This window comes from Anneissia japonica, unplaced genomic scaffold (genome assembly GCF_011630105.1).
Source record: "Anneissia japonica isolate Jap-2015-1 unplaced genomic scaffold, ASM1163010v1 scaffold737_len1565949_cov176, whole genome shotgun sequence".
Lineage (NCBI taxonomy): Eukaryota > Metazoa > Echinodermata > Crinoidea > Comatulida > Comatulidae > Anneissia > Anneissia japonica.
The window spans coordinates 1,503,832-1,530,690 of NW_022741618.1; the positions used below are offsets into that span (position 1 = coordinate 1,503,832).

At 33.0% G+C, this 26,859-nt stretch overlaps 1 protein-coding gene across 5 annotated transcripts in view; it reads left to right on the forward strand.

The window, feature by feature from the left end:
* The window catches only part of LOC117118843 (SH3 and PX domain-containing protein 2A-like), a 38,556-nt gene extending 11,734 nt beyond the window's left edge, over window positions 1–26,822 (forward strand). For 4 of the 5 annotated variants that reach the window (XM_033263561.1, XM_033263558.1, XM_033263562.1 and 1 more), the window contains exons 2-15: window positions 904–1,023; window positions 4,728–4,808; window positions 5,654–5,729; window positions 8,235–8,311; window positions 10,525–10,622; window positions 10,829–10,851; window positions 11,195–11,203; window positions 14,765–14,896; window positions 15,916–16,017; window positions 16,794–16,911; window positions 17,241–17,434; window positions 23,117–23,172; window positions 24,041–24,175; window positions 25,891–26,822. In XM_033263561.1, the coding sequence (XP_033119452.1) occupies window positions 904–1,023; window positions 4,728–4,808; window positions 5,654–5,729; window positions 8,235–8,311; window positions 10,525–10,622; window positions 10,829–10,851; window positions 11,195–11,203; window positions 14,765–14,896; window positions 15,916–16,017; window positions 16,794–16,911; window positions 17,241–17,434; window positions 23,117–23,172; window positions 24,041–24,175; window positions 25,891–26,562 (1,893 nt within the window). In that variant the 3' untranslated portion in view covers window positions 26,563–26,822. The remainder of the gene's footprint in view (window positions 1–903; window positions 1,024–4,727; window positions 4,809–5,653; window positions 5,730–8,234; window positions 8,312–10,524; window positions 10,623–10,828; window positions 10,852–11,194; window positions 11,204–14,764; window positions 14,897–15,915; window positions 16,018–16,793; window positions 16,912–17,240; window positions 17,435–23,116; window positions 23,173–24,040; window positions 24,176–25,890) is intronic. The other variant, XM_033263559.1, reaches the window with a different exon arrangement.
* Window positions 26,823–26,859: the final 37 nt, after the last annotated feature.

Sequence of the window (26,859 nt, forward strand, 5' to 3'; positions counted from 1 at the left end):
CGGTTGATTAGACTGGCCGAGGAGTCCAGCTGGAGGGTTTACACTGGGTTTTCCCCCAAGTATTTCGTTTAGTGCGTGGTAGTGTGGGCATGCCGATTTCGGGTCATCCCTTATTACATTCGCCGACCCCTTGCCCGTCCCACGAATAAAAACGTCTCTCTCAGCCTTGTGGTCTGCTCTTAGATTTTTTAACTTTCACAACAATTGCCGATGTTATGCTATTCTCTGCATTCTCTCTGTTATCCTTTCGTGGACACCAGCCTTTTGATGATACAATTTATCTTCAAATCCAGATATCTATTAAATCGCATTCCTGCGCATCGTCCAGAGATGGCGTTTCTTTACTGACTTTTCGGCCATCATTTGCAAAATAAGACTTGTTGAAATTGAAGTACACAGATCAGGGAGACTGCGTCAATTCTGAATGGTGTTTATGACAGTAACTAAAAACGCGCTAACCAGCAAGCATGGAAGGTCACTTTGCTTCAATTTGATTGGTGTATTCATGACCTGTGGCCACCCGCTGTTTAATTGTTTACTGGCTTAAGGCTGGATTAAGAAGTTAGTCGACATAAATTTACTCGACGGGCTTAGTCGAGTTGTGGCCTTCATCTCGCCATACTTGAGCGGTCATACTCAAACTTATGCTCATCCATTAAAATTATCTTGCCATAGTTGGATATGAACGGGCCTAATGACTGTAAGTCATCAACCAATTAGACTCTTATCAAATGCCTACAATAATTTAGTATTTGCTTATTTTCAGATGTTTTACTACAAATATCCTTAAATGTATTACCAGCCAATTAAAGTTTCAGGAAGAATATAATATTTTATCTTGTTTTTTGCAAGAAATATACGGAAGGCACATTCTTAATTATTTTTTATTCTTTCTTTATTTAGACCTGGACTATCAATTGTCAGTACAGTTGGAAAAACAAGTGTAGAACAATGCCCCGTAGGACAGTGATAGAAGCCAAGGTAGTCGATGCTGAGAAACGGAGAGTTCCAAGTAAGCATTATGTAAGTATGTTTTTAATTATTGTATTGTAATATCGTTTTATTCCATTCGCATCTAGTACTGTATCATCAGTGAGCGACTTGGCAATGAAAGATGGAATAAAACTTTGGAAACTCTAGTACAGTGTATTTAGTTCACACGAGATAAAATGTTACTTGGAACCACTGGTGGTTCCAGAAATTTGCCGACAAGGTGGGTCCTAAAATATATATCCCAGGGAAAGTTTTTATGTTTTAGTTACAGCCAATTTTTTTGCTATTAAACCATAAAATTAGGGATTGGCAATCAAAATAGTATTATTTGGATTGGCAGATTATTATTTTTGGTCCGATGACGTGTATAGGCCTATATTTAGTTAATTGTTATTGATTTTTCTTTGGATGCACCATCATTGTGATGTGTGCTAACTATACAACAAAGGTGATTCCGAATAAATCTAAACCACAAGGTGTGTTTATATAACACCCTTCAGCTGATAATTTTAATTTACGTCTTATCTTGGGAATCTAAACTACCAGGGATAATATGTGCAGGTACTACAAAGGGTCCTTACAGTATTTTTTGAAGACTAAAAATGCATTTTTTAATCATAGATAATCAATTACCTTCCTTTGAATATTATTATTTTCCATTTAACTGGCGTGATGCCATTGATCAAAGTTAATAGTTTACGTAACCAACTGAGAACAAACCTGGGCTCTTATATCTGTATGGTGTCACTGAGGCATAAATCAATTAAAATCTAAAAATGCAATTTTCAAAGCATCCTTAAATCCGTGTCACAACTTATTGTGATGAAGTATTTCTGATCTTTTTATCATTGATTGAATCCGTAATAAAGCTGAATCATTTATTAAAGTTATTTTGACACAAATTTTACTAAAGAGACTAAATTAGAAACAAACTGACGAATAAAGGCTTAGAATATGTTTTTAAAAACTTGTAGAATTTATCATTTGAATATTAAGAGAGTTTTCTTTATGATAGGTAAATAAAAAATATTGTAAAATATCATTAAGTAGACTAGATGAGATTCATTTATCAAGTTCAGGTATTTGGTATTAGAGAAATAATGAGAAATGCATAATAAAAGGATTATCCAGTCATCTGCATGCCTTGAAATCTTAACAAACCTCTATTTAAATTGGGTCAAAGGGTTCAAGCACGGAGGAATTTAGTTTAGCTTCAAGAAACTATGTAATAATATTAAAGTGGAATTGCACATAGTCCACCCACAAAGGTATTGGAACTTTCTAGACCAGGAAGCTTTTAATTTTAAAAATTCTTATTTAAACTTTAGGTGTGCTTTCACCTAAAATTCCTGATGGTTTGATCAGGTCTACCCAACAGGTAGGTCTTGTCCCAGCTGGCCCACCCGCTCGTGCCAACACTGCCAAATTGTTTTGAATGTATAATATTTGGATGCTGAATATTCTTGCTAGACTAGGATCATTGTGTGTGTGTGTTGAACCATGGAGAACTTTGTTTCCTTTTACTGGTATTTCTGTTTCCTCATCTAGTTTTTTTGCTACTGTAGCTGTAAAAGCACACCATCTTTTGTAAGACTAAGAGCCCAATCACACTTGATATTTACACGTCGGCTCAGGACCGCCTCAGAACCAGCTTTTTTTAAGTGTGAACAAACAATCAATTAATTTTAATCTGGCCCAAAGCCGACCCACAGGTCCAACATTGCGAGACCTGTGCTGACACATCTTCGTATCTCAACGTAAACCAAACTTGAGTCACTAAGGTCGCTATGATAGTGGTAAATTTTGACATACCATAACATTTTACACAAAAACCAGACGCAAAGGAGGAAGTGTGAACTTCCGCTAAAGAGACATAAGACATTGCAACCATATGGAGGAAAAACTTTCTTTCTCAGAGGGTTGAAGAGGTTACACTGCACACATATTGAATTATAGTCTTGAGTCATTTTTGTATGGAAATTTCTTTAGCTGAAACAGTATTATCACTCTGAGTATGTAAACTCTAAAAAAAAAACCTGTTATACAGTATTTGTTTATTTTTATACACCAGTACAATCTAAAACAAAATATGGCTCTCAATATTTTTCTGCCAGTGCACCTTTCTGGAACCAGTTTCCTAAATTAAGAAAGCAACCTCCTTGAATATGTTCAAGGATTGCCTAAAAAAGCATCTTTTTAATATCTAATTTTTTTTGTTCACTTTTGTGTGTAATAGCGCTCTGAGAGATTTAATATAGGGCACTATATTAAAAACTTATATTATTATTATCTTCTTGTCTCTCCAAACAGCTAAAAGTTATGTAATTCATTGTTCAATGCACACCAACAGCCTCTTCTGAGTATGGTTCTTGGCCAAGTAGTTTGATGTAGAAAACTGGGGTTGCCTATCATTCTTTATCAACCCAGTTATTGAATTATCTTGTTACAATACAGTATAATAATTCTATTTTCACTTGGGTGCAATTTCTCCATAAGTATTCTCTGAAAATCATTGCAGATTAATATTAATTATGTAAACTGTTAGAGTTTTGAAAATGTTTGTACCGGAGAATTACATGGAATATCCACAGATAACTTTTGTGTTTGAACATGCCATATATTTTTTCATCAAAACAGCTTAAATTATTGAAAATAAAAATTCTTCAAAACTGCTATGTCAGAGCATGAAGCATTAAATTATAACAGTCATAGAGACACACCCAATCCTGTACTTTAATTTTACATGGCTGCATGAATAGCAATATTATAGTCTACATGATAACAATAAAGAATATTTAATGACTGACATTTTTTTGTCATTACCACAAACCATAGCTTTTTCCGGACAGTAGGTGACATTTCACCTGAAAAATTGACAGTAGTGGTGAAAGTTTATAGAATAATTCCTAATATAGTCTTCAAGTGTTCCTATATTTGAATATTGTATCAATTATACATTTTGTACAATCTAATATTTTCACTACATCAATGGTTCTTTTGGCTGACGACACAAAAAACCGAAAATTGCTTTGACCCATTTCTCTAGAGGTTGAAACACAGATTGTCAAAATGGATCATTAAGTATACAAAAATGAAGTAGGATTTTAAAATTAAAGTCAAGTTTAAGAAGGATATAAAATTTAATTTAAAAACTAAATCCTGAAAAATGTTGTGACCCTCTAATTAATTTGGCTACCAAGTTTTGGGTCGCAACCTATTATTTGAGAACAGCTGCACTACATGGTCACTGGGTTTAATAAAAAATACCCTGGATATAACCATACTTATATCTATAGTTTCAGATTATGTTAAGGAGGTACTTAAATCATTTAAAGTACAGTAAATTCTTGAGTATTATTTAAAGCCATTTTTTAATACCTGTAGGAAATTATTTACTTTAATACGGTTTAATATGGTGGTCATTGAAATTCCATCCATCAGTTCATGGAGGAATTATTCCTCCATGATCAGTTCAACTATAGAATAATGTTAGAAATTAGTAATGGTGTTATTAGTATTATTATAATTATTGATAATAAATTGCATTTTCTTTAATTGGCAGCTAAATAATGTAAAGTAATGTTCATTATCATTATTTTTAATGATAACATCTGTGATTTGGGTCACTTCTTGGTAATCCTGTCTACCTAAAGTTGTGGGGTTAATTTACCATTATCTTTATATACCATTATATTGTCATTATAATTGGTTTGTTTTCTTGTAAATATTTTCAGGTGTATGTGATTCATGTAACTTGGTCTGATGGCTCTGTCAATGTTATCTACAGACGCTACAGTGCTTTCTTTGATTTTCAGGTATTTTATATTTTTCAATTCTTAAAATAGTGTTTCGTAATAACAAGATGATACTTGAGAACAAAAGAAATTGTTATTCTTATGTGGGGATCAAGTGGACTGGGTATTTTGTAAAGACCACTGATATCAAACTTTAGACTACAGCCTAACCACGTCTCACCCTACCTCTCCCAAGACCACTGTTTTATGTTCCTTCTACAGTAGCATTCATTTGATATCTACCACTCCCCTTTACCATTGCATAATACCTCCCTAACCCCCACTTTGTACTGTCCCTCTCAAGACATCTTTAAACAACAACCTTCTCTATTCTAGCAGCAACTATGACTGGACTTAGGCATACATGTCAAGTTGCACTAATTTGCAGGCGTGAGACTTTTGTTCTAAAACCTCTCCCCAAATGGGGGTTTGTGTTCGGGCATCCCATCTCCCCCCCCCCCCCCAAATGTTTTTCCCAGAAATGCATTCTTTGCTACTCTATAGTTATATTAACAAGTGAAAATCTGTTAGGAATCATGCATTTTTTCCTTGAGAATGCATATTTCTATCGTCCACGATCTAAAATGATAAGCAAAACCAACATAACCCTGGTATAGTGCGCCATTTGTTTGTGTTCGAATGTACGTTAACAAGACCAATCCTACTTTAAGTACATTAGATGGTGAATATTTAGCGAGAGAGCTAGAAATTATACATGTATTTTTTTATTATAGGCAATATTACATTTATGCGCGAGATTTTGGTTCTTAGGCGTGGGAGTGTGAGAGAGACCTTGAATGCGTGAGTCTCACGCCGAATGCATGAGGTTTGACGTGTATGCTTATGGTAAATATTTGTTGTTGCAGGTAAAACTGTTAATGAAGTATCCTGACGAAGCAGGAACGAAGAATCCTCAACAGAGGAGTATTCCATTCATACCAGGTGAGTCCAGTACCTGCACTGTATATAAAAAAATTAATTTTAGTAATTAATTATATAGCGTTTTTCATTTTCAAGAAAGTATCAAAGCTTGTTTTACATTATTTAATATCCCCTGGTCATTATGCTTGCCACAATTCAGCAAGCATAAAGGTAAAGGTAGGAGAATAACCCATAACTTATGTGTATGGGCGTGGTCGTGACTACTGTTAATGAAGTATCCTGACGAAGCAGGAACAAAGAATCCTACCTAGCAGCCGTAAAGAATTTGCTTTATGTTAGCTACCTGTTCACATCATTCCACAACGAAAGGCCCTGAAATGCACCATAACATCGGGGTAACCTCCTACTCTTCCGAAAGATGCAATGGGTTCTTTAAAGTGCACACGAGCCAGTTGTATACTCTGGACCTCCATTTTAAGTCCTTATCCGAGAAGACTTGGTTCTGCCATCCGAACCATGGGCCAGGAGCGGCATGCAAACATGCAACACGCTCTGCTACCTGGGGTCTTTGCATGCAGTGCATCACATAGACGAAATACATTCAACATAGAACAACAGTTTGCATCCTACTTTGGACATTAATTGACAGGGAAATGCTTTGTCTTATTCAATTTCATTGTAGATTAAAATTAATTAAATGTACAAATTATGAAATTCAAATTAGAAATTAAAAATATTTTTTGCTCATGTCAGACATTGCTTCTTTAATACTAATGATCATTTTTTTGCAGAACATTCATACGAAATTGATGATTTATTACAGTTTTGTTTATATTACTACCATGTTGTGTCATTCTAAAAGAAAATACCTCTGGATGGAGGAAGTAAATTAATAAATTTTCTAACAAAGTGTTTTAAAATTTTTCCCTAAGGACACAAGTAGGAAATAAATCATTTTTCTTTTTACTCAAACAGGGATATCCATGAATGACTTCACTTCTTTAATTGTTTGAATAAATATTATAATGTATGAAGTTGATAGTTGTATTATGACTCTTTGTCCTTCAATGGTAGAATTACGGATAAGAAAAACTGAATAGTTATTGTATGTAAATTTATACTGCTTTCTCGTTTTTCTTTGGTGGTTTTTGTGTTATTATACTTACTACCTACTTATTACCTTGATTTCTATCTGGATTTGGTACTACTGTATTTAACACCCTATTGTATGTGTGGCAAAATAGTTTGGTCGTGGTAAGCCTCTATAGTACCTTATTATCATACATTGACAATTTTATTAAAGACATCAATATTTTAAGTTCTTTTATTCTTATAGAATACTGTATTTATTTTATTTTTGTTCAGCTGTACTTAACAATACAAAACCACAGCTGTAAGAAAGTGTCACAACAAATAAAGATAAAATAAATACATAATACAAAATATAACCAAAAATATATCCAAAGAATATTAATTTCTATAGTTTTAACTAATTTAATCAATTTTTAACAACTTTGTATTATTATATTTATAAAAAGTGCTTTTATTCATGGGAATGGAGGTAAATATAATAATAATAATAATAATAATAATAATGATAATAATAATAATAATTATAATAATAATTTTTTTAGATGGATTTTCTTTAGTACTAATCCAACAGTAAAATTTTCTTCTAGCCACTACAGTTTCGACCAACTTCGTTGATCTTTTTTAGATGAATGACCTAACCTCAATTAGATCATTAAATCATTGGCTGATATCATCCGATGACGTGTGCCTTCTATTGGTTTTTGTGGTCTTCTCCACGGGGCTCCTATTCCCCGGATTTGTGTAGAAGGTCGTCGTAAATATGCGATAGCTCGTAGACTCCTTCATCTCTATTCATGTTGTTTCTTTTCCTTCTAATCCATATTCCCTCTTTTATTGTGCATTGAAGCCTGAATGATTTTTTTTTATAATAATAATTTGCACCAACTTGATTATTTTATAATAAAAATATGCACAAACGTGATCACTAATTGATTTTTAATTTTTAAAATGTGCATTCTGGAAACGCTTGATCAAATTATAACGTGGCAGCGCGCATACACAAAACTAAGTTTCCTGCAGTAGCCCCAATCTATGCATACTGGATTTGAATTATTTGCCCAGTCATACATCTTGATGGTGACAGTGTTTGTCTTCTAATCCAGGCTCAGTCAAATTTAAATTAAAATAAATTTCTCTAATTGTCACTAATTATCATATTAATGAGGGTTTATTTAAGTTCCACATTATTCATTTATTAAAATTATACATATTAGGAAGTTCTAAGAGTAGATAATGAGATATTTTATTTGCTGGTGCATTGATATTCAAGTAAAACACAGTACATGGTTGAGATAATACAAACAATATCTACTATTTACTAAAAAAATTTCCAAAAATAAAAACTTCCAAAAAAAAAAATAAATAAATAAAAATAAAAAAGAAAAAAAAAAATTTTCAAAAAAATTTTTTTTTCAATAAACTAATCAACTTTTTTTAGTGGGCCAAATGAAAAGTTTAAAATTATTTTTATAGGAAAGAAGTTGCTTGGGAGAAGTCATACCCGTGAGGTTGCTGCAAAACGACAAAAACCCTTGAATGATTATTGCAAGGTAAGTCTTTACTATGATGAAGTTGATGATGACAACGGAAATTGTATTAACGACAAAAAGGTATGATAATGAGTAAAATTATAAAGATGGTGGTGACAAAGATGATTATCATATTAAATAATAAAGATAATGACCAAGAAAATTATGATAAGGATGATGAAAATGATGGTTATGATAATTATGGTGACAAAGGAAAAGCAGATTACTTAATTTATGATAATGATAATTGTCACCTCTAATTTTAGAGGGATGTACTATGGTGACGAAATATTCATCACAATCAACAATGGTACTGGAACTGTAGTAATACTGGGGATGACCAAAACAATTAATTGCTATATTCAATGTTTAATTACTCACACACATCACTATAAACAAAGTAAAATATAAGTTAAGCCAGGCCTGTCAATATTGAATTGCTTAACTGAGTTACACTTGGTAAGCACCAGTAGTGAATGTATAATCTAGACAATATCATTACATGGAAAATATATTCATAGATATTTCATATTGTATATAGGCTTATACACTTAATAGGTCTATACATATAACATTAATCCAATATATATTTAATACGCATTAACATATTTCATCAAATGAATAATGTTGTGCAATAGAATACGTGGTTGTGATGCATCACTCCAGATATGTAACAAAACAAGTTAGTGTCCTTGGTTCACACTTCACTCTGGCTAGTGTGCGTCAACTACCAATCACTGCTACCCGTTTTGATTGCACTTATTCCAGCTAACGTGTTCCAAACGCAAGTTACTCTGGCTAAGGTGCATCCAACGCAAATCAGTGTTTTGGTTTCAATCACACTCAACTCCGGCTAATGTGTATACGCTCAACCACAAGTTAACGATTTCCGTTACTCTGGCTAACGTGCAACATAAATCATATTTGATACAGCAACCATAAATTAACATTTTTGGATTCTAGCTGGTCTTCACATCCCACAAGATTATCAATTTACACATTCAGGATCATCATTGGCAATATATATACTGTCTCTTATACACATCTAGCAAGATCATCAATATACAAATTCAAGATCATCAATAATGGATTAAATCCAGATAGAAATTCACTCCTGAATGGCGCACCATTCTACTTTGAAGTCTAACCTGCTTGTCACTGTGGTCCTAGCTTATCACAGTTTCCGCAGAAACATTACCCTGCATGAGGCTTTAAACTAGCCTTACTCTACTGTCTATGGCAATACTAGTGTGTATAGCGACCTGGACTAAGCCACGGTTACGTACGTCATTATCGGTTGCAACTGATTCAAATTCAACCAACCCTCCCGCGTCAGCGCAGAATTATTATATACTAAACCGATATCGCTACGCAAGACGGTATCCAACACATCAGTCATTCCTCCGCAGAGAATATAGCACGCAATTTGCATAAGAATATTCGACAGGTGAACGAGAGACTACTGTGAAATTCGCATAATATGATAGTCAAGGGAACGATAGAGCAAGGCGTAATTAGCATATTTATGCACAATAAGCTGAAAATGGATTACGGCGATCTTAACTCTGACAATGATGGTCATGACAATTTTGAAGTTTATGATTATGATGACAATGAAGGTTATTATAGTGATGACAAAGATGATATGATAAAGGAAAAACAGTGAAGATTAAAAAGTCATGAAGATGTTTATATTATAATTACGCGTATTTCAAAGGCTATAGGCACACTAATGTAACACTACGTCAGATAACGTTGGGGATTCAAAACCTACTTGTCTGTAAAACTGTAACAACATAGATCATCAAAGTCTTCAGCTCACAAAGTGAACATAATTCCATATTTCAGCTTGTTATAAATGATAACAAGATAATTATGATATTGACGAGTAATAATGAGAATAAAGATTGTGAATAATGAAAATACAAATGATGATTATAAAAATGATGATGATGATAGTGATCATGATGATTATGATGATACTAATGAGATTAATGATGCAGTAATGATGATGCTGATGATAATGTTGATGTTGATAATGGTGAAGATGTTGACTGCGATGCCAGCAGCGGTGATGACTACGGTGTAATTGATGATCAGGTGGTGATGGTTATAAAGACAATGATGGTACTATTAAGATGATGATGAAAACAAAGGCGGTGGCAATGACTACATATCCTGTTGCTGAAGAGGACTTCACATGAAACTTACCCTTGAAATTTTTATTCCATTAGAGTCTAGTGAGGCTCCCAATTAATATATCAGAAAGTAAAGAGGTAATAGATTTCTTCACACCTACACCTGAGGATATAAATCCACCAACGGAAAAAGAGTAAGCAGTTTTTTATTAATATTTTCAAACTAACAGTATTAATAATAATTTTTTTCAACTTATTGAGATCTAAAATGTAAAACTATGCATTCCAGTGAGAGCCCATTGTTATTACGCCATTAGTTGTGTCGTGACTTGGTCCCCAGGAATCTGAACCAAATTTCTTTGTTGATTTTCATAAAATGTTTTTTTTTTTCTTATTTTAGTTCAGCTGGAAAAGACAAATCAGGTAAGAAAATTTAAAAATACAACAATAAATTCAAATTTTGATATTGTGGAAGCATTGCTTCCTTAATATTTGTACGCAGTTGTCCACCAAGCAGTAGGAATTAAGCAGCAACCTGATTTTTATTAAGTGCAATTCTGTTAATTGTTATTATTTTTAATTATTTTATAAATTCGATATAGTGCCAGTGTATTATACTAATGCTTCTTTTATACAAATTCACCTTCTATGCTTAAAGTAGAATTTTATTAAATTATTTTAATTATTTGATAATGGTGATATAGTGCAATATAGCATTCTAACACTAATTAAATGTTCTTTCTTTTTACTCTGCATTTTGATTTAGCACAAAAAAGTGAGTACTGTCATGATGGTATTAGTTAATATACAGTATGTTCACCTGTCTTTGTCATGTCTGTCAGATATCAAAACTTAGGATAGATTTTTTTATACATTGTTTTACAAACTCGTAGATAATATGATTTTGAATTAAAAAACATCTTTATTTTTTGCTTGTTAGCACACCCTTCATGATTTCATGGAAAACTTAATTTATTTGTACAATATCCAGTCACCATAAAAACTTCCTATAAGAAATCTTTATTTCTTTCTCATAAATATGAAGCATTAACAGTTGGTTTACTAAACCTGTTTGCATCACATTATTTAGGACAATGAGAATTTTGAGGAAGGTCAGTAGTCAATAAATCTGTATTCCTTGTCTGATAAGATGCTTTTGGCAGCTTTTCGAAAAACTTTGTTACTACATAAATGAGAAAACAAAATTACATTTTATTTTGTTTTCTGTATTCTAAACGATTAAAAAAAAAATCAAGGTATATAAAAATTCTCCCCTCAACAAGAATCATTTTGAATTTGACAAACGATGCAATATAATTAGTGGGGATATTTTCCGTTCTTTGTTGAAACGTGACTAATTGAAAAAAAAAAACTTTTACTGACCATCAGTTAGTAATAAGATATGAGGCTGCCGCGGGCCTCCAGGTGCCCAGCCAAAATTTCTAATTTCATATATTTGGAATTGGACAAAAAGGAAAAAATTATTGTAAAAACTTATTTGAATGGTTTATCATTTATCTTGATTCTGTAGTCTCAAATGAGGCATGTTATGGCGAAATGGTTAAGTTGTCGCACAGTCCAGTATTGAGTAAATGAGCTATAAAATATGGGAGCTCAAAAAAATTACCTAAAAATCCAAATTTGTTTTTCACTATAGATCAACAGTTTAATGTCTTGTTAATCATGTCCCAAAGTATTAGTTCTGGAAGTGGTTAACAAATTGTTTATTTAATGTTATATTTATAGTTCATTCTATTAAACAATGTATGCATAAATAACTTTGAAAGGCAATTACTCAAAATAATGTTTATCTTGACTCTAAGAGTACTGTACTTTCACTTTCCTATAACTTAGGCTTGAAATGTCCAAATTGAATGAATTAAAGATCACATACTCAGGTTTCTGAAAATACCAATAACTTGAATTTCAATTGTTGCTACAACTTAGCCATTTTGCCACAACATGCCTCAAATAATCGGCTTCAGCTACGTGCATCAACCTCACAAAGCATTGTTGAAATATAAAATCATTTTTTTTTTAAATTTAGGAGTCAATTGGTATTGTCAAGTACTGTAAATGTTCCATTAAGTACCCCTCTCGAAAATGGCGCCAGTCTTGGATAAGCGCCATATCAAACATGATTTGTTTTTGCTTCCATATAAGCATCAAACTGTTTTAAAACAAACACTGCAGTATTATTTAAAAGTACATACCCAAAATGCTTTGAAATTTGGCATCATTGGGAAACCAATACATAACCAATTTCTAATAGATTAAATAATGTAACAGTGAAACAAGCCAGCTAGGAATATAAACAGGGTACCACTGTTGCAGTACAATTAATTTTGTAAGCGTCTTCTTGAAAAAGGTACTGATCTCAAGCTTCGCGCTCAAGCACTTATTGGAACATTTACTAGAAGTCTGAAACACGTCTGCTTGCATTGTACTGCACTACTGCCTTCTTTGCTTCTGTTGTTATTTGTAGTTTACAAAATGTTATTATTCTTGGTGTTATTATTATATTGATTGTTAGTGTTATTGGTCAAAATATTTGTTAAAATATAAACACAAATTTGTTAAAGCCAGCCTGTAGACAAAAAAATGTTTTCATATGTTTTACAACATTTCAAGCATTTTTTCTTTTGTGCTTGGCATAAATGTATAAAGTGTTATCATCAATTGTTTCCAAAATGTCTTATTAACATCTTTCACTGGGTAAACAAAGTTCTAGTGGTTCCCAGGGACTTTATTTAAAGTATAAGTAATTAAAAAAAATTTTTAAAGCCAGCCTCTGGAGGGAAAATGTTTTGATATGTTGTACCGGAGTCTGGCTTTAAAATATAAAATGATTCTAAACAATAGACCAATTCCGCGACTGTGGTCACGTAAACTATAATGGCTGTTGGATGTAAACAATGGATTGGCATGGCGGCATTTACATGGAGATTGCTATGTATGGTGGCTGTCCCTTGTTTCTACTGTAATTATCATTCATAATTGCCATATTTGTTCTTTTGAACATTATTTAATTTACTCTAAGTCAAATGTTGGTTGGATTCCAGTAAACTGTACCAAAGTTATTGGTAATTGAATTTGAGGATTTTGCTTTAATGGTTTCCTAATGTTCCAAAATGTTCTGGCCCCCAAACATTGAGATTTTTCGACAAATGTTAGGCCTAGGCCCCTGCATATCTATGACCTGTTTAGGTATATGTACAAGAGTCTTCAACCATTGAACGTCGCCGCTATTTCTAGGCTAGCTAACTTTTAGGAAGGATCACATAAATTTCAAAGCATACTATGAAAGGAAAACAGTAGAATAAGTAAATAAATACTATTTTGAATAATCGTATTGCATTTCATTGCCATTTATTTTTCATGTTAACAGTGGGTCTTTGTTTTCGCAACCATTAAACGTAATACCTTTTCCTATACACTGATCACACCGTAATGTTTTCCATGGTTCACTCACATTACATGACTAGCTGTAAAAAACATTGCAGAATCAGTTTATTGTTTCCAAAGTGTCTTATTAACACCTTTCACTGGGGAAACAAAGTTATAGTGGTTCCCAGGAAATATATTTAAAGTATAAGTAATGAAGGTTAATTTAGTTTCCACATACTTCACACAACGGGGAGCATGGAAACGGAATTATTATGTGTTGTATGTACTATTGAGTGGCTTTGTTTTCATACAGTATTTTAAAATTTTAATTCCTCTTTCACTTTGGTTTTTATGGTTTCCATTGTGTACCCACATTCTGTGATTGTGTATTCACTTTTTGTGTTGGGGTTTTTGTTTGTTTTTATACAATTCATATTTTTAAAAAAATCATTTTATCATATTTAAATTCATATTTTGAGTATCAGTGTAACTTGTAATTATTTAAATATTTTAAAGTTATATTGTTTGTTGTAAAATGTGGAATTAATAAAAAAATTACTCATATAAATAGCGTCAAATAAAAAAGAATGTACAAACAATATTTTTTAGTATCTGTTGAGACAATATTTTTTAAAGTTTTTATAGTTGAGGTCTAATTGACCGATTGGAATATAAATTAAATAATGAATTTCATTTTTTGTAGTTTTTATATAAACCTTTGTGCAGATTACCAAATTTTCGTTGACAAAAACTATTGTACTGTGTGCACGAAAGCTTGTGTACTGTCATAAATAACTAGTCATAAAAGTACTGAATATCCTGAGTTTTATTTTCTATTATATATTAGACTAGCACAGCTTATCTATTTTTTTTTTTTTATAAAACAGGAAAGTATTCAATATCTAAATTATCTAAATTTATGAATAATTTTTTTGTTTTGTTCTGCTAGATATTGAAGAAATTACTGGCCCTATTCAGTCCGAAACATATGTTGTTATTGCCGACTACAAAAAGCAGGCTAAGAACGAGGTGACGTTAAAAGAAGGGGAACAAGTGGAAGTGCTTGAAAAAGGGGACAATGGTAAGTCTTTTGTCTACTATTGGTGTTACTTCTGCTTCATGGGCAAACATTACACCAAAATTGAATCAGTTATGATACATCATAAATGGAAACATGGAATCCCAAGCTGTGTAGTTATTGAAATAGACTTCAAAATTTCTTTAGAAAATGCATCAAATTTTAAAAAATTTGAGAAATCTATTTTACGGCAGAAAAAAAAAACTTGCAATGGCTATAAGTTACACTGGTTTTAAGCAATTTCTAATTCTCAGTGAGACCACTACTACTACAACTACTACAAAGTGTTGAGTGATGGCAATGTGATTGGCCGAGCGGTTAAGTCAGGGGCACCGCAACCTTCAGCTCTAATATCGGCGTTTGTTCGAACGGCTCACTCACCAAAGGTTCTTGTGGTGGAACAAGTCTTCTTGGATAAGGACTTTAAAACCGTAGGCCTTCTTCCTTCTCCTTCGAGAAGAGTTGGGGGTTACCCCGGTGTACTTGTCCATTATTATTATTGTCCGGGGACCTTAATTACAGGCCTACGGCCTCCTTGGTCCTCGGCACTTGTAGTAGTTAAGTTGCAAATTACAAGTGAAATAAATGATGATGAAATGATTATGTCCCCTGTTGTTAAATGGATATGCCAAGTAGGACAGTGATTAAGTTCACTTATTGGCATATCCTTGGTGCTCGTGCCTAAAGAAATGAAATGAAAATTAAATGAAATTGCGTTGTGACTTTTAGGAACATATAAGTTATTTTAGTGAGTATTGGTTATTGGTAGCCATCTTTTTTGGAGACATTGACTTTGTCAGTTAATTTTGAGAAAATCCCACCTCTCTACAGTACTTCAAGGTTTACATGTGTTTAAAGAATAAAGATTTGCTTTCTAACTCTAATGTACTATAGGCCTATATTTTATTCTGAAACATCAACAGCAGGATTTTGTTTATATATTTTTTTTCTTTTCAGTGCTCAATTTTCCATTTGTGCTAGAGGAATGAAATAAAATTAAGATTGTTCTTTTTGATATGTAGGTTGGTGGTTCATATCAGTGCATGATGCACAAGGCTGGGCTCCTGGTACATTCATGCAGAGGGATGATGGAAAAGATGACGAAGATTTCATTGTTGGCAATTGTAAGCTACTTATTTTTTTGTACTTTACGCTAACATCATATAATTTACACCGTACATATTTACCTTTACAAAGTATTGTATAATATACATCTATTCTATTTAAAAATATGTATACTCCACTTTTTTTATAATTTACCTTTTCATTAGTACTGCCATACTGTATATTGATAAACTTTACATTGTATTACCATAGTTCCTCAGGTATAATCGCACACCCTACTTTATGTCCAATTTTTCCAGTGTTTCTCGGGCAAAATCCCAGGGTATAATTTGACTAGCCCAGCCGACTTTCCAAATATTTAAAGAAAGAACTTGGCATGCATTGTTGAAAACTTGCCATTTGATTGGCCATGTATATAATAAAGTATATAAATGCAGGTAAATCTATTTAACTACAGGTCGAAACTATACAACACAGGTGTAAAAAAAAGTAAATTTTTTCATAAACAGGGGATTATAAATATAAGCGCACCTCAAAAATATCAGCCAAATGTTTTGGTCAAAGCAGTGGACTTATAGCAGAAAATCTACTATATACTATACTTTCTACCTGTGTCATACATTACACATGTGTTACAAAATTTAGTAATGTATTATCTATTATATTATATAAATAGTTTTAATTATTAGTTGAAATATTTTATAATCTTATCTACACATTAGATGCATCGTATACTTTTATATCTGTGTTACAGTATATAGTTTCAACCTGTGGTTAGATTTACATGTATTTATATACTTTATTAAATACTTCATACCTGTATTTATTCTTATAGATGAGAAATACATTAGCAATTGTGCGTACGAAGCACAGCAGGAGGATGAACTTAGTTTTGAAATTGGAGCTGTTGTTGAAATCGTTAAAAAGAGTCTGGATGGTTGGTGGCTTGTCAAGTAAGTTTTGAATGTCATCTTTAAATGCTGTCCACACTATCAAATATGATATGCCCAAACCAACTTTACCCCAAAATGTTCCTTCAGTTAATGGCAGTACAAAGCAAACAAAACTTGCTAACTGAGTCAAATTAGACCGAAACCACTATACCTGACCAATCGATGGTGTCATTGAAAAGCAAGATAATACCATTGCTATTGACAAATAATAATAATTATTATTATAATGATGATAATGATAATAATCGTAGTGATAATAATATTGATAATAGTAATTTAAAATATTTCAATAAATTGACCTTTTTATGTATAATTCTTTGCTTTTAAAGGTATTTAAATGAACAAGGATGGGTACCTGCAGCCTATTTACAGGTCTACAAAGGGCCTGACCGCTCAAACGTCAAACCCTCAGGACCGACACAGATCATCGGTTCAATCAAAGATATTGGCAAGAAGTCAAGTTCCACCCCAGACAGTACAGATGCAAGCAACATGTTCTTGAAGGGACCGCAGAGTTCTAGTGGTAAGTTAAAGACTTGTTGAAATTTTTTCAGATAGCACACAGATTGACCACTGGCACATCTCTTCTGCATTTTCCCACCCTCTAGGCTAAAATGTGACCGACTCTGGCAAAACTTGTTTTCTAAAAACTGATATTGAATGAATTAAATATTCATAACTTTTCTAATACTCAACCAATTTCTATCAAATAAACATTATATATATATTACCATAGGGGGAACGATAACAATGGAAAGGGTTAGAAATAATACCTGTCTCTTATACACATCTAGATGTGTATAAGAGACAGGGTTGGTGGTTCATATCAGTGCATGATGCACAAGGCTGGGCTCCTGGTACATTCATGCAGAGGGATGATGGAAAAGATGACGAATCGCCATCTAAAAACCAAAATTTTCCCGGGGAGGTCCCCCGAACCCTGTCTTATTTGGGATTCATCCATTTTTTGAAAAAAGAATATGTATGCAGCGACTCAATTTTTGTTATGTACTGTACATACACACATAGTAGGGCTACTAGTATTTACAATAATAAGAATGAAAAGTTTACCTGACCGTTTTTAAGCGGAGGAAAACCTTAAAATTTAGAAAACTTAAAAGTCATTAAAAGTCACCTCAGAAGTCTGGAAAGCTCATTTCCTTCCATCTAGTGATCAAATTTTTCCCGGGGAGGGCCCCCTTTTCTTTGGTGTTATCCATTTATGAAAAAAAGAATATGTAAGCAACTGCAACTAATTTTTTTAAATGTACGTATACACACATAAATAGGCCTATTTACTGTAATAAGAATGAGAAAGTTTACTTGACCGTTTTCAAGAGGGGGAAAACCTTGAATTTTTAAGAACTTAAAAGTCATTAAAAGAATCCTCAGAAGTCGGAAAAGCTCATTTCCTGCTATCTAGTGAAAAAAAATTTCCCGGGGAGGATCTCCGGACCCTTTCCCCCCCCCCCCCCCAAATGTGAACCTAGATCTGCCTCTGTACTGGTATCTTATTCTATAAACATTGTTCAATTCAGTTCGCAGAACTGATTCGAGAAAAAATTTACAAAATAGTAAATTAAACAGGAAATCATTCTTAATAATTATTGTAATTATTACTATTGTCATTATTATTTAATTATTACAATAGTTATTATATTCATCATTACTATATTAGTATAACAATTATTACCAAGTGAAGTAATTAAAACATTAAAAGTTATAAAATTTAAGATTTAAAAGATTTTAAAAAGACATTTAAAAGCGAAGTAAAATTTGGAATTGCACAAATTACAACAGAAAATAATGAGAACATCAAAAATTATGACCAACCAAAAGACATAAATGACATAAGCATACAAGGGAAGACAAGGGAAGACAGGAAAAAAAACATAGGAGGTTTCACCAAGTCTTGCTAAGAGAGAGTTATTGAATAAGGGGAAGGAGAGAAAAAGTTTCTTTTTTTTTCTTTTCTCCCTTTTTCCTCTCATAGCTTTTCTTGTTTGCAGACCCTTGATTGTGTTAAAGATGTATTCATGTAGAAACTAAAAACACCAAAAATCCAATTTTGAACTTTTCCTACGAACAGCTGGTTTTGCCAGAGACGGTCACAAATAGTCACAGAGCTTTTTCTGTTTCTACGCCTATACAATGAAAATCACTGCCCATTGATATCTGTATGGTAGAATATTTGTTTCATTTTAGTCCTGTGTTAAAATTGTGTACTTCTAATGTATTTCCTTCTCTATTTTTTTTTGACTAAATCCCAACACAATGGTGTGTATTTCAATACATGGAGTATGTATCATACTTTCTTAAAACCTTTTAACTTTCTATATTTTTTATTAGAATATCACCATTTATCAGTATACCTATTATAACTTTTGTCAAAATCTTTATAAAATATCAATACCAATAGGCATTCTCACACAGGTGCTAACAGTTAGTGCTAACAATTAGCTCCCGATCCGGATAGGGCTGTATTTCCCATTCTGTTCTCGATAGTCGATTTAGTTCACTTTTTGGGTTTCCTGTTTCTTTGTATATTTAGTGTGTATTGTACTGTTTTTATGTTTTTGGAGACGAATAAATGAAATGGAAAAAACAAGAATACTGTATTTGAAGCGACCTTCAACAAGGTCAATTTCTACAAGCTGTTTTATTCTAAACACAATTTCTATATTCATGAAGTCCCCATGGTGCAAATACAAAGAATAATCCCTCTATGATCAGACACAATGAAATATATCTTCCAATCTATTAATACCTATTGTTAGAGATATACATTTAATAGTTTCCTAACAAACAAGAAAGTTGATGAGTCATGAAGTTTCAACTAGGTCAGAGTTTATAATGCGACATTGCAAATTCCAACACTGGTTTTAACTTTGAATTAAATCAACCGCATCAACAATTGTCTGAAGTATTTTTCTAGTACTGTGGTAGAAATTAAACTGTTCTGGTGTTTGATCTGATTGTAGGATGCATCTTGAGGAAAAACTTTTAAACTAGGGACAATTTGTTCTTTTTGTAAGAACAGATTTGTAAGTAAAGTCTTGTTTTTTGAAGGAATCAGTTCATAGTTTCTTCCATATTTTTGATAAATGACAACTGTTTAGATAACCAAAATAGTAAATTCTAAGTGATTCTAGATTATTGGTTGGTTGCTTTACCAATTAGTGTATTCCTGGTGATTTTCTCATTGGGATATTTTTTTTCCCAAAATTTGCATAATAATTAATACTTAAGAAAGATTGTACGATCTAGAAGAATTAATATGATGTGAGAAAGTTATTACTGTTTATTTTTTCTTAAGTTGCTTCCAATTCTTGTCGACTTCTTTTTGGACAGCCAGCTCCATCGAGTAACGTGCCAAGGGCTATTCACCAATTTAAAGATAGTAGACTTTGTACTTCTAATTCTACTTTATTCAGCAAAGATAAATTTAAGTGCTAACATTATATCTCTATTCATGTATTAAGCAAATTAAACAGCATATATGGCACTGGTTCATCCTCATGTCGAGTTTGCATCTCACCCACACCATAAAGAACTCATTCATAAACTTGAAGTGATACAACACAGGGCAGTTCACTTGGTTACTAATGACTAATAGAATGGGAAGCAGTAAACCAGATTCAATTAATATTCTGTAGAACCGTTAATATACTTTCCATCCTTCAGAAGGAAAGGACAGGTCTCCTGTCCCTGCTGTTCAATGATTTCCTTTTGCCACTCAAACCTTCAACAAGGAAACTTGCAAAATAACTCCTACTAAACCACATCAGCCAACAAAGACTGTTTTGTATTCTCCTTCTGGCCAAGGACAGTGTTCGACTAGAACAAGTTACCTAAAGGCAGGCTCAGGTCGACACGGAACTGAAAGGAACTCAACTCAACTCAACTCAACTCATCGACATGAGCGCTCCGCGCAGCTGAAAGGAACTGAACGCAACTGAAAGGAACTGAACTCATGTCGACTTTGAGCAACTGAAAGGAACTTGACTCATGTCGACTGGCAACTGAAAGGAACTATTGGCTAAAAGCATTTTCCGCGTGAAATCCCATCAACTGCAAAATGTCTGTAATGTTTTTATTAAGACATGTAATTATTTTAAAAAGTGTATCTACTTTACTTTTTTATATTGAAAATGTCGACCGGCGACTGAAAGGAACTTCACTGCGCACCGCGCACGCGTAGCGAATTAAAACTGTAAAATTTGTAGTGTTCTTAGTAACAACATCACTTTGAAGAATGGCGGCATATGTGAGTAACGTAAATGTAATTAATTAAAACATTTATGTAATTGGCCAGCTGGTTATACCATATTTCCAATTTATTTCTTCAGCGCACTTGACAATTATACTAACGATAAGTAGGCATAGAGGACAAAATTTAAATTGTGAACTGTCCATATTATTGTAAGATTGACAAACTTTATAGCTAGGTGTTTATTTTATTAAACAATACAGGATCAACGTTTTCAGTTCCTTTAAGTTCCGAATCAGCATTGTTTCACGCTTTTTTCAGTTCCTTTCAGTTCCGCAAAAAGTTGAACATGGGCAACTGAAAGGAACTCAACTCAACTCAACTCGACTCATGTTGACAAATATGCGCAACTGTCAGTTCCTTTCAGTTGCGGTCAGTTCCGTTCAGTTGATTTCAGTTGCGTTCGGTTCCTTTCAGTTGCGCGGAGCGCTCATGTCGACCAGTTGAGTTGAGTTGAGTTCCGTGTCGACCTGAGCCTGCCTTTACTTTCACACAACACTGATTCTAAAAAATTCAAAACTGAAGCAACTTACCATTTCAATCAATAAGAAGTACTCTGCATGCGCACACCGTTCCTGTCCGTTGGGTTCCACCTGGAGTGTTGAACAGCAATTCAACAGATACACTCCACGGATGTTTTCGGCCGACACCGAGTATACTTTGGCAATCTACATGGCAATGACTTTGTCAGGCTAAAATTAACTATTTATTTGGAAATTCAGAGACACCCATTTTAATATTATAAATGTGTTTTATTGGGTAAATAAAAAATATAGTAAATTATTTCATTGGTTAATGAAATTGTAGTGACTTCTTAATTCATAGTTCTTAATGAGTTTCTGCACTTTACCACAGTACAACTCATCCCTTATTAATCCCAGCAAACCCTTACATGAAATTTCTTGTGTGTATGCCTTCTCCTGTTTTCCTGGGTGATTCTTAAGGGTAATGAACTCAGCTGTTGACAAGCATTACATGGGGATTATATGCAGATAAAATGAATATATACAATAAAATGTACAAGTTTTGTCACATTGTGGTGGTGTATTGTAGTAGATAACAGTTTTCCTGGTCCAATTTTAATAAAAAGATTACATTATATAAATTGTTTATTTTTTTTATTCTCCATTATCAAATACTTGTATTTACATTCAAAAAGAAAATTGTTGTTATTTTTATAGTAATAATGCAAGGAGGCCTATAAATGTCCAAAGACACTAGCTATAGGCCACCAAAATAACAATTTTTTTTTTTTTGTGGATTTTGTTTGTGATCTTTTATACCTTGTAAAGTTGCTACCAATTTGGCCTTTCGCCACGATTTGTAACTTGTTTTTTAATGTGGATATATTTGGAATAAATAAAGTGAAATAATAAAATAAGAACTTGAGGCTATAGTTACAGTATCACAATAAGTAAAATAAGATAAGGCAGATAAACTCAATGCACTGTGCCAGATAAAGAATGGAAGGAACAACGAGTAGAGGAGTTTTAACTGATTGGTTTATGTGTACAAAAGAAGGACGTGAGAAAAAAAAGAGTATACAATCCATATAGAGTGGTTACATGCCATACACTAGAAACACAAGATTTATTTTTTGAAGATATGGTTAGGGTATCCCATACTTTTGGGCCTTTGTATAAAATGGAGTGATCTATAAGATTAGAAACTGTACAATATTATACAAACTAATTAACTAATCTTATTGAATATTTGAATCCTTATGTAAACAAACAATAGATAACAAGCACACAGGTAGTTGAATTCTTGACATTTTCAGTGAGTGTGGGTTAGTTCCGAATAACGGCCTTCCTGTGACGCAGTAGCTTCTATTGTGGTCGGGAAGTGGGAAATAATCTAAGTCCTGTTGTTGAGGGGGAAGTTGTTTTTGTTACTTATAAAATTGTCATTTAAAATTTCATTTCATATCAATAGGATTGCGATTGGATAATAAGAGCAAGCCAACACCACCAAGAAGGTCAACCGTTAGGGTACAGTACTTCCATTTATTGACTTTGTAAATTATTATATTATATGAATATTGATATTATTACCGTAGTTCCCACCTCCCATGAAAACAATATTGGGACAATTTTTGGGGTGGGCTTACACATTAGAAATTTCTTTTTGAATTAAAGGCAATTTTTTTTAGCACTGTATGCTATTAAAAGCCAATATTTAGAATTCAGTATTTGTAAAAGTTAGCTGAACTACACATTCAAGTCCTACCTTGGGGTTTCGCCAGTAACGGCTGGTATGTAATACAAGTATTGAAGTCAAAATTTGTTATTCTTATTATAATTATATTTAGTATTATTGTTGTCAATGTTATTATGATTATCATTGTTATTATAGTATTATTATTATTGTTGTTTTTATATTATTGTTATTTTAATAATAGTAATAATTATTATTATTATTATTATTATTATTATTATTATTATTATTATTATTGCTAAAGAACAAGTCATGTAGGTCTGGGTAATATTTTTTAAGGTAACCCCCCCCCTCCCCAAAGAAATATAGAACTATAAAGGAAATATTATACTGTCTGATAATTTTTTTTTTTTTTGCAACTGCTTTTCCATTAATGGTATTTTTACGGAAAGAAAAGTCATTTTCAAAATATTTTTAGGTTTTTTTAGTCAAAATTTTCTATTTAATAGAAGTAAATAAATGAGTAATATTTACTGTATGTGATGAGTTGTCGCCACAATTGATGGGGGCTTCATAATGTATATACTATACCTGGGGTGAAGTTTGTGAAATAAATATTATTGTAGGATTTAAAGTGCTACCAACTCATATCTTTACTTGTAATTTACTAATGCAGCTATTCAACAACTTTCTATTTAATAGAGATCTCTTAAAAACCGGAGAAGCACAGGTGCAATAAGAAGAGTCAATCGAGTTCCCATGGACTACTACACAATAGAGGACTATGCCAACCACGTGGGTGATGGAATTAGCTTCAAGAAAGGCCTACTTGTTGAGGTTATTATCTTTTATTATTATTATTATACAGCATATTTTTTGTGGTAAGGTACCAATGGGCACAGGGGACACGTTTCCCCACTCCCATTTTGCCACTAAAGTTAGTGCTACTCGCTTATCTATTCTGAATATGTTGTGTCCCCCATTTGAAAAATTCTGGATCCATCCCTGGGTACTGTGGCATATCTAAGAGTCTTCAAATGGTAGGGAGGGGTGGGGGACTGAAGGGGTTCAAAGGTGAAGTGAGGGTGCTTGATTATTAAGTGAGGGGAAGAAAGCTCGCAAAATAAGGTAATATGAGTTGATTTTTATCTACTTGAGCGTGATTCTTTTGCTTAGAACATTTTCCGTGGGGTGGGGTTCAAGATTCTAAATACGCGAATGGTAAGGTAAAGTTTAAACCAGAGGTCAGAGTTCACAGGCTGGTCTTCTCATCTCTATTTGGCTGTAGGCCATGATGTGCAATGCTGTGGGTGGGGGTCTGTTAAATTTACTACTCTTTAGCCCCTGTCATTGTAGTGAATAGAGCCGATGTGTGCTCGACGTTTTTTTGGAAATTTTGGCGCACGTTCGAGTAAGTTGTGAGACATTTGACATACATATTTGTTAGCTGTTCATAGGGGTCTCAGAGGTTTACGCTGGAGTAGATTTTTAATATTTGATAATATACTGTGCGCTAGTCTAAATTAGTTCTAATTGCTACTATGTGACTATGACTTCATAAAATAATAGAAATAAATTGGCTGATTCATTATGATAAGGGCATTGGCTGGATTATGTTCTTAAAAGAGAGCTTGCAATTGATACTCAAGAAAACCAAAATCCAGGAACAGATCAAATAATTAATCTTGATATTTTTAGCACATTAGTAATGTGCAAATAATAATACAGTAAAATAAAAGAGGCTTTACGTTTTCCATATTAGATCATGTCTTCTAACTTTATCATTATTATTGTTGTTCTTATTTTCATAATATTAATATTGCTTATAGTATAGGTGTAATTTTGCTCTACCTGACGTGGAAATGTACTGAATACTCAATACGTATGAAAACAATTGCGAAAAAAATATCGCAAGTTGTTCTCGGGTGGGACTCGAACCCATGATCTCCAGATCACTAGCCTGGCATCATACCTCTAGACCACCAAGTTTGCGTCTGATGGCCAGGGTTGAATTCGAGTACTGCAATGTTGATAGTAATTTTAATTGTTATAACTGGATTTACATCAGAAGAATCAAGTGTAAGTGTAATTTTGCCCTACCTAATGTGGAAATGTACTGAATACTCAGTATGTATGAAAACAATTGCAAAAAAAAAATTACACCTATATATATATGCAAATCCAGTTATTGTCTATTCCATCACGACAGTAACAATTACTATCATTAATATCATTGTCATAATCATAATTATTGTATCATTGCCATCATTTTTCTTTCTGTTCTGGAAGTGGCAGGCTCCCTGCTGTTAGCTTGAAAGAAAATAATGTTTTTTTTTTTGTAAGTGAGTGAGTATTCAAATATAAAATTTGTTTCAAGAAAAAAGAAGACCCAATTCAAACTTATTTTTATGGTCTTTTGTGGAGGGTATCGCAATATATTTTTGTTTTTGGCCTTATTACAATTATTAATACAGTATTAATATTATTGTTATTGTAATTGTTCATATTTATTTCAATTTTTATTATTGTTATCTTTTCATTTATTTTGTTAGGTGATTGAGAAATCCTCAAGCGGATGGTGGCTTGTAAAAATCAACAATGAAGAGGGATGGGTTCCTGCTACCTTTATTGAGAAAAGGCCTGTCACACAGATGCCTTCAAATGCCGACGACACTCCATCCAATAACAATAATACAGTAAAAGTGACAGACAATACTCCTAAGATGGGAGGACACGCGTTTCAGCCTTATAACAAACAAGTCATTCATCCAGTACCTGTGAAACCATTAATTCCAGATCGCCCAAAACAGCTTGGCGGTAGTGGAAGCCCAAGGCAGGTAGGTGGCGGGAGAAGCCCGAGGCAGCAGGCTGACAGGAAAAGTCCAAGAGATCTTGGTGGCGGAGAAAGCAATGGTACAGTACAGACAAACGAATTGTCGACAGCTAGGGCCAAATTGAAATCTGCAGGAAAGCCAGTCATCAAAAAACAAAATAATATGGACTCTGGTGACGAATTAAGTGAGGAAGTGAAGAGAGTATTTGCAAGAAAATCCTCAAATCTGTACATAACCACATGCCAATTTGAGAAGGAGGATGTCGAAGGAATTGGCTTTGCAGAAGGAGTTGAAGTGGAAGTGTTAGAGGAGCATGCAAGTGGCTGGTGGTTAGTTCGTATTGGTGACGAAGAGGGTTGGGCACCATCAAGCTTCCTCCAGAAGTTATAACCCTTGTTGGACTCATAACCTTAGAACAAATTTAAATGCACATGAATCATTCATCAAGAAATTTTCATATTCTAGATTCGATTTGTGAAGCGATTCAAGTATCAAGTAGTCATTAAACTTATGGAAACAATTTCAAGTATTTCCTGAATATGCTTAAATATTCATGACCCAACCCTTAAAATATTTTATTATTCATTATTTATTTTTAAAGTATCTATATATTCATATTTTTCTGAACAAGTTTAAATTTTCATGAATCATTATATATGTATGAATCATTATATATATATATATATA